General features: G+C 32.3%; 1 protein-coding gene and 2 long non-coding RNA genes across 3 annotated transcripts; all 3 read right to left on the bottom strand.

Moving 5' to 3' along the window:
* Positions 1–2645: 2645 nt before the first annotated feature.
* LOC112015969 (S-adenosylmethionine decarboxylase proenzyme) lies at positions 2646–4094 on the bottom strand. Its single transcript, XM_065774477.1, has one exon. It carries the CDS (start codon positions 3949–3951, stop codon positions 2860–2862), a length of 1092 nt encoding a protein of 363 aa, XP_065630549.1. The 5' UTR covers positions 3952–4094; the 3' UTR covers positions 2646–2859.
* Positions 4095–4274: 180 nt separating this feature from the next.
* On the bottom strand, positions 4275–5563 carry LOC136061510 (uncharacterized). The gene is made up of 3 exons (XR_010629357.1): positions 5407–5563; positions 5232–5293; positions 4275–4376 (listed from the first exon to the last, which is right to left on the bottom strand). It is a non-coding gene; the product is annotated as an uncharacterized LOC136061510 (long non-coding RNA).
* Positions 5564–7820: 2257 nt separating this feature from the next.
* On the bottom strand, positions 7821–8147 carry LOC136067967 (uncharacterized). The gene is made up of 2 exons (XR_010629356.1): positions 7994–8147; positions 7821–7882 (listed from the first exon to the last, which is right to left on the bottom strand). It is a non-coding gene; the product is annotated as an uncharacterized LOC136067967 (long non-coding RNA).
* Positions 8148–8864: the final 717 nt, after the last annotated feature.

Genomic DNA, 8864 nt, shown 5'->3' with positions numbered 1-8864 from the left:
CCTATTGGGCCCCTTTTTCACTGATAGCTTTTCTGTTTAATAGGACACTATAGCCTAATTTTGATTGGTTGTCTTTTTCATTGCCTTTTATGCAATATATGGCAATTATGTCGGCTGCACTAATGCAGTGTTCTAAAAAGAACCACATTACTAGAAAATGATTAGAAGAGAAAAAAAAAAAAAAAATATATATATATATATAGATATAGATGCCTCTTTTATGTAAAAATCAAATGTCTACCTCTGCTTTATGGGATGTCATATACTAGTGGTCCAGGATAATTCATTGGAATTTATGCTCCAAGAACAAGATCCACCAATGAAATAATGCCTTGACCTAGCAAAGCATACCAATTAAGGTTGTTCTTAAACTCAAAACGATAGCTATACCAAAATCCCAAATCAATCACATTATTAATTGTACCTAACCACATCGTTTGGCAAATTTGAACAAATGAAGATTGAAGTAAACTTCCAAGCATCTTCACAAACAGGAATTGTTACAATCCAAGAAATTTCCAGCCACTTCATTAATTGCTTGGAAAAATGCATTCTATATTCCTTTTCTTAGGTAGTGGCAATTTGGCAGACATCCTTCTTTTGCGGCAAGGCAAGTGCCTACCACTTTAAATGCTTTTTTATATGGTGGCGTCTTTTGGCTCTTTGTGTTAGGGTCAAGTTTGGCAGCTCGTCTCTATTGTGCTCATTTCAAAATATGTTCTTTACACACAAGAAAGAAAGTCACGTCCGTTTCTATAAGTTGAGTGTGAACGGCATCTATCATTCAAAACTAATTATTAATTCTCAAATGATGTTTTTACTAGAAAATGATTAGAAGAGAAAAAAAAAAAAAAAATATATATATATATATAGATATAGATGCCTCTTTTATGTAAAAATCAAATGTCTACCTCTGCTTTATGGGATGTCATATACTAGTGGTCCAGGATAATTCATTGGAATTTATGCTCCAAGAACAAGATCCACCAATGAAATAATGCCTTGACCTAGCAAAGCATACCAATTAAGGTTGTTCTTAAACTCAAAACGATAGCTATACCAAAATCCCAAATCAATCACATTATTAATTGTACCTAACCACATCGTTTGGCAAATTTGAACAAATGAAGATTGAAGTAAACTTCCAAGCATCTTCACAAACAGGAATTGTTACAATCCAAGAAATTTCCAGCCACTTCATTAATTGCTTGGAAAAATGCATTCTATATTCCTTTTCTTAGGTAGTGGCAATTTGGCAGACATCCTTCTTTTGCGGCAAGGCAAGTGCCTACCACTTTAAATGCTTTTTTATATGGTGGCGTCTTTTGGCTCTTTGTGTTAGGGTCAAGTTTGGCAGCTCGTCTCTATTGTGCTCATTTCAAAATATGTTCTTTACACACAAGAAAGAAAGTCACGTCCGTTTCTATAAGTTGAGTGTGAACGGCATCTATCATTCAAAACTAATTATTAATTCTCAAATGATGTTTTGAAAATGCTAATTATTATTGCACACGTTGAGTTATACAACTAAAATTATGTTTTCACTTATAATTGTGAACCGATGAAATCATGTTTTCAATTTAATTGAAATTGTGTTTTCAAAACTCAATTTCATGTATATCTCGTATACACACGCTCTTTTAGGAAAAAAAGAAAAAAGAAAAAAGAAAAAAAAAAAGGAGGTTGGAGGAAGAATTGGCTTGTTTTAGGAGAAAGAGTGTAGAAACAGCAAGAGAATGAGTTATCTGCTTTAGGGTGTAGTTTTAAAGAGTCAGAATTACCCCAATTATATTCTTCTCTCTTTTACTTTTTATTTTTTTGAGGAAACACTAACTATATTATTCTACTATAGCAAGGTTGGAAAGCTCAATGGGAAACCAGGACAACGTAAGGAAATTACACTAGTTTGCAAAGCAAACAGGAATATAAAACTTGAGCAAGAAGTATTATAAGTATTAAACAGTACATGATTGTAACAACAGTTGATGTAATTTGACAGATAGTTGTGTATGATGAGTTCATCACATCGTGAAAATAATGAGGTGCAATAATTCATCCCATACGGCCGTAGTTCAACCCCACAGCGTGACAATAAATGTTGTAGCATAGAAAATGATCTATGAAAGAGTTCATCATATGTGGGTTCCAATTAAGCTTAATATTTTTTTTTTTGCCAATGATTACATTTAAATAAAATATTTGAGGTTCAAACTCTCCCTACACTAATTAACTGATCATCACATACGTGTTCCAATTAAGTTCAATTAGTTACGTAGGTTCCAATTAAACTCAATTAGTTAAGTTTTTTATCATTGGTTAAAATATTTGTGGTTCAAACTCCCCCTACCCTTACTAATTGATTGATTTCTTAGTCTAATGACTTAAACTAAATTAGTCTAATGCATCTAATGATAGAAGGCAGGCAATCATCTTGGAATGAATCATATGTCAAAATTCTATGGAAAAAACATGTTCATCACATCATCTAGCCCACCCATTCACTAGGGAGCATAATAATACCAAAATCAATAGACTTACGATTCCACACCTAACACCTCCACAGTGCACCACATCGTAGACTCGTATTCAAATCCAAAACTTACGTTGATAAAAAGCAAAGAGATAACCACAGTATTATTATAAAATTAAAAATAACATGCATCTCATCATTAAAAATAATGGTTCAACTTATCCCGTATCAGGGAATCAATATCCATTACAGAATTTTTAAAAGACAAACTCTCAAATGAAAATGGAGGAAACATGCAACAACAAATAAAAGCCACACCAATTGTTCTATTACTCAGACGAAAACATAACCCCACAAACTTTTATTCAGTAATAACACATGAAAACAAACTATTTCATTTCAACTTCCTCATCCTTCTCGTCCTCGCTCCAGCAGCATTTCAGGATTGATCTAGGAGATCCACAGCTTTCAGACCTGACAAACCTGTGGTAGGATAGAGATCCACCACCCAATCCAAGCACTTCATAGCTCTTTTCTCCACATTGGTAGCTCTTCAAGTCTACAGGGAACTTGCTTCCGAGTTCCATTTCAACAAGGTCAGAATGCAGAGCTACAGAGAACTCAGTAGGTTCAAAGCAAGCCAAAACCCTCTCAATCATCTGGGCCAAATTCACATCTTTAAAATCATACCCAACTGCTTCAAAGCTTGCATAGCTGAAACCATCTTCTGGGGTAACGTGGATTGTAGAAATTGCGTCACCTTCAATTGCATTCATGGAGTACCCACAAGGGTCAAACTCAAAGTCACATATCTTGGATTGAGGAAGAATCTTCCTAATACCAGAATCATCAGTCATCAGAGCTGCTGAAGATTCGTTAGTTTTGTAGAAAACTGATGCCCTCTTTCTACCCAAACCGGTCATGCACATCTCTAGTGTGTAAACAGGGCCCGACTGTGTCGCCATTTCGGCAGAAGCAGAGTAAACATGCCATTTCTGTGCTTTGTCAGGGCTGCCCATCACATATGCCTTGCTGTCCAAACCAAGCTTACCAAAATAGTTATCAAGGACAGCTACTTCTTCGGAGAAGCAACGATGTGGAAATGACTGAGCCCCAGGAAAAATAAAGCTTCCACGAGTGTATCTCACAGATTTCACTGAAAGGGCTAGGCCGTCAGCCAATTTAAGGATGGCCGGAATGGAAAGAAGCAATTTTGTGGTCCCGCAAGTTTTGATGATAACTTTGTAAGGATACAAAAAGAGGCTAGATTCAGAGAGGACATAGGAATCAACGTAATCATTTGACAGAGAAGCAACAATGGTGCACTCAGCTGGTTCAAGGATCTCGTCTAATTGAGCTTTAGACAGAGAACGGAGGCCCATGCCCCCAGGGTCGGCAAAGATGCCTGGCTCAAAGAACGACACCTCAAGCCTCTTTTCGTAACCTTCAAATCCAATTGCAGAGACCGCCATGGAGGACATCTTGGCTCAAGAGAAACAAATGAAGTTGCACCAAAGGAGGACGAGGGAACAAGAGAAGTAGAAAAGAAAGACAGGACTACAAGAATTATTTTAAGCAGAATGGAAATCCTAATGGGGGCTATGTCAAAGCACGGCTAATCTCAGGATGGTTTCCGAGCGCACTGCACATAAAGAGCACAAGATAAAGTAAAATCAGCAAACCATTCATTTGTATCAAAAAGAACCAAAACATAAATAGCTCAACTAAAATGCAACTTACGTTGGAGTAAGCAGCTGATCTGAACTTCTTAATTCCACCGGCAGGACGGATGTCTTCGATGCTGTATCCGAGGGGAGCTTCGTAGAATAATGATGATTTACTAGTACCACTACTACTAGACTTCTTTTTGCCACCTTTTGACTCCATTAGTTCATTCAGTCTTTGCCTGAAAAAACCACAGAAACATAAGCAGAAGCCAAATTTGCCGAGAATTGGATGGACTAGTATGTACAACAATAAGGAAAATATGGTATGTATCAAAAATTTGAGATGCAAGTACAGATGTAATAGCACTACAAAGTACAGAAAACCTCCCAACAATTAGTTAATACTTAATACAGATCTGTTTAAACAAAACATATCAAACTGAAATAAATTCACTTTTTAAGAATTAAAGAGCTAATGAAAGAACACAGACAACAAATAGAAACATACAAATTAATAAAGAAATGCAACACTTTCCACCACTAAAAAGGACATATGAATTATAACAAAATCAGAAAATCAACATTGAACAAAAAAATAAAAGTCCTAATGCACCAAAAAATCAGATCACAAATATAATGTATTTATTTCCAGATCAAATTACTGGATTTAATGCTCTTTCTAATAAAATAAACAAACAAATTCCTGTTCTCCAGAGAATTTTTTTTTTCCCGAATTACAAAGGAATGGAATCATTTTTCAGACTTTCTCATTAAGACAAATGAAAAAAAAAAAAAAAATATAGAATTATTACACAAATTAAAAAACGTAAACAATTCCACTAAACACAATTTTTTTTGCTTTCACAGAAACAAAAAGCATATTCTATATGTGTATATATATATATATATATAAATCAACAATACATTTAACAGTTTATCAGAAAAAAGAGAAAAAAAGAAACACATTGAACAGGAACCGTAAAAATAAAAACTCAATCAAATATATTACCTTTACCTAAACATATTTACAAATAAAAATGCCTAAAACAAACAAGAATTAAGAAAACAAGTCAGGAATAGAATAGAATACTTACAAAAAATTTTAAAAGGCGTAGCAAAAATCTGGATACTCCTCCGGTAATCTTTTTCCGAAACCCTAAAATTCAAATAAATAAAAAAATATATATATCAAAACCAAACCAAACCAGGAAATCTGAACCAGCACGAAGAAGCTAAGAAATCAATTCGACAAACCACGGAAAAACTTACCGATTAATTAAGATTTAACAAAAAAAAAATGCGAGAACAATTTAAACGAAACCCTAAGTTGGGCGGATAAGAATTGAAACGGAGCCACAAGAAAATTTGGAGAGAAGGTTGTGTTTTCTTTGGTTGCAAAGACTTTAGGGTGTTTTTGATTTTTTCGTGGAGTTTGCTGAGCCTAACGTTGTGCTTATATAGGCATAGACCGAGTGGTTTAGGTCACGACACGTGGATAATGGAATGACTGTTTTACCCTTGTTTTATTGGTTTTATTTTAGTGTACCTTATTTTTAGTATTTTTTCGAAAATTTGTGGCCGTTCATATTCGTTGACGATAATGCCCTTCCTTGTTTTCCTCAACACGTGGATAATGGAATGACTGTTTTACCCTTGTTTTATTGGTTTTATTTTAGCGTACCTTATTTTTAGTATTTTTTCGAAAATTTGTGGCCGTTCATATTCGTTGACGATAATGCCCTTCCTTGTTTTCCTCAATCTGGATTTTCCCAGACGCTCTTTTTATGCAGTTACGCGGCAACCATAGTATCTTAGCCACGGACTTTCAATTATTAATCAACATTATATATATTTTTACACTTTTTTTTATTTATATGTATTTCAAAAAATATAAAGAACATTATTTAAATTCTTCTATTAAACGGCTCATAATCACTGTAACTCCTCCTTCTCTTTTAGCAAATGATAATAATATCAAATTTTTAAAAAAGAAAAAAAAAATTGTGTGAAACAGGTTAGGCTAGTCTAGTCAAGGAATGTTCTAATGGTATATATTTATAAAATAGTTTTTATAATTTTTATATTTTTATAAAATATATTAAAATTTTTAAAAATAGTTTATTAACAAATATCACCCGTTGATCGGATTTTTTATTTTATTTTTATTAAAGTTTTTTTTTTAGGGTTTTATTTCATTATAGGTTGTGAGTAGAAGTAGATGAACTTAGTATAGTATAGGACTTGTATTGGTGACCACAATTTTAGCTGCTTTTGTGGCTATTCCTACCATTCCATTATTCCAGATTTCTCATTTTTTGATTTTAGTAATGGACAGCAACAATATAGGGTTTTTTTTTTCTTCTTAAAATGGTTTTTTCATCACGTGAGGTTGGAGATTTTTCATGTTGATCTTCTTTCTATTTGTGTGTGAATGGAGATTTATATACTCTTAGATTAGGTTAAAGTGGAATTTTTACCTTATATAAAAAATATATATTATATATGAAATTTGAACATTATGAAAGATATTAATGGGTATTTATTATGATTTTATGTTATATAGAACTATTAAATGTATAATTTTGGTCATTATTAAAGTTATATTTATTATGATTTTGTTTTATACAAAACTATTAATTGAATAATTATTGTAATTATTAAAGGTATTTATTATTGTTGTGTTTGTATTCATAATCATCTATTTTATTATTTAAAGAATGACTTTATTAATAGGTGTCCTTAAAATATTTGTTAATTGACGATTTTAATAAAAGTTTAATACCACTTTTATAGAAAATATAAAAAATTGTAAAAGAAAAAATAGTTACTTTTTTTTTTCCCAATAAAAAGTGTTTTATGCAGTGTTAGAGCATTATTATCAGGAAATGCTACTCTAGTTTCTCAAAAAATAAAATAAAACAAAATAATTTTTGTAGGGACTCAATCCAATTTGAATTGAGGGTTGGGTTTCAGCCCAATAAGCCCAAACAATAAATTTATAGAGTATGGGTCCAAGAACTAGTACTGTTTTCAAGAAAGGTTATACTCTTCAAGTAATAAGGGATACTATTGATTCGCTCTTTGAGGAAAACTCTCCTCGGCTCTCTTTCAATTAATCTCTCTTTCTCTTTTTTCTTTTTTGGCCAGAAGTCCCTTCTGTCTTCTTCGTTTCTACATTATATACTTCGTTTCTTTCCTTGTTTCCTTCGTACACGTGTAGTTCTTATCCTGGGGGCTCCTTTCTGTCACATCCAGTCCTTACCGGAACTTTCAGCTTAGTGGTCATAAAGCTGCTTAGTTACTATTCAGGTATCACCTCCACATTAATGCGGCCAGAGTGTTAGGTGGACAGCATTTAATGAGGAGGTGATAGACTTTAGAAGATATTTTCTACCTTCTCCGATGCCTCATTTAGCTATATCCAACTTCCAGTTCATTGCTTTCACAGAAACAAAAAGCATATTCTATATGTGTATATATATATATATATATATATATATAAATCAACAATACATTTAACAGTTTATCAGAAAAAAGAGAAAAAAAGAAACACATTGAACAGGAACCGTAAAAATAAAAACTCAATCAAATATATTACCTTTACCTAAACATATTTACAAATAAAAATGCCTAAGACAAACAAGAATTAAGAAAACAAGTCAGGAATAGAATAGAATACTTACAAAAAATTTTAAAAAGCGTAGCAAAAATCTGGATACTCCTCCGGTAATCTTTTTCCGAAACCCTAAAATTCAAATAAATAAAAAAATATATATCAAAACCAAACGAAACCAGGAAATCTGAACCAGCACGAAGAAGCTAAGAAATCAATTCGACAAACCACGGAAAAACTTACCGATTAATTAAGATTTAACAAAAAAAATGCGAGAACAATTTAAACGAAACCCTAAGTTGGGTGGATAAGAATTGAAACGGAGCCACAAGAAATTTGGAGAGAAGGTTGTGTTTTCTTTGGTTGCAAAGACTTTTGGGTGTTTTTGATTTTCTCGTGAGGTTTGTTGAGCCTAACGTTGTGTTTATATAGGCATAGACGGAGTGGTTTAGGTCACGACACGTGGATAATGGAATGACTGTTTTACCCTTGTTTTATTGGTTTTTTTTAGCGTACCATATTTTTAGTATTTTTTCGAAAATTTGTGGCCGTTCATATTCGTTGACGATAATGCCCTTCCTTGTTTTCCTCAATCTCGATTTTCCCAGACGCTCTTTTTATGCAGTTACGCGGCAACCGTAGAGTATCTTAAACACGGGTTTTCAAATTTTAATCAACATTGGATATATTTTTACACATTTTTTTATTTATATATATTTCAAAAAATATAAAGAATATTATTTAAACTCATCTACTAAACGGCTCTTAATTACTGTAACTCCTCCTTCTCTTTTAGCAAATGATAATAATATCAAATTTTTAAAAAAGAAAAAAAAATTTGTGTGAAACAGGTTAGGCTAGTCTAGTCTAGTTAAGGAATGTTCTAATGGTATATATTTATAAAATAGTTTTTTAAATTTTTATAAGAAAAGAAAAAAAATAATTAATTTTTTTATAATTTTTATATTTTTATAAAAAATATTAAAAATTTTAAAAATAGTTTATTAACAAATATCACCCGTTGATCGGATTTTTTATTTTATTTTTATTAAAGTTTTTTTTAGGGTTTTATTTCATTAAAGGTTCTGAGTAGAAGTAATGAACTTAGTATAGT

This window comes from Quercus suber, unplaced genomic scaffold (assembly GCF_002906115.3).
Source record: "Quercus suber isolate HL8 unplaced genomic scaffold, Cork oak 2.0 scaffold_93, whole genome shotgun sequence".
Classification (NCBI taxonomy): domain Eukaryota; kingdom Viridiplantae; phylum Streptophyta; class Magnoliopsida; order Fagales; family Fagaceae; genus Quercus; species Quercus suber.
Note: the sequence above shows the minus strand (reverse complement) of the source record. Positions and strands in the feature narration are given on the sequence as shown.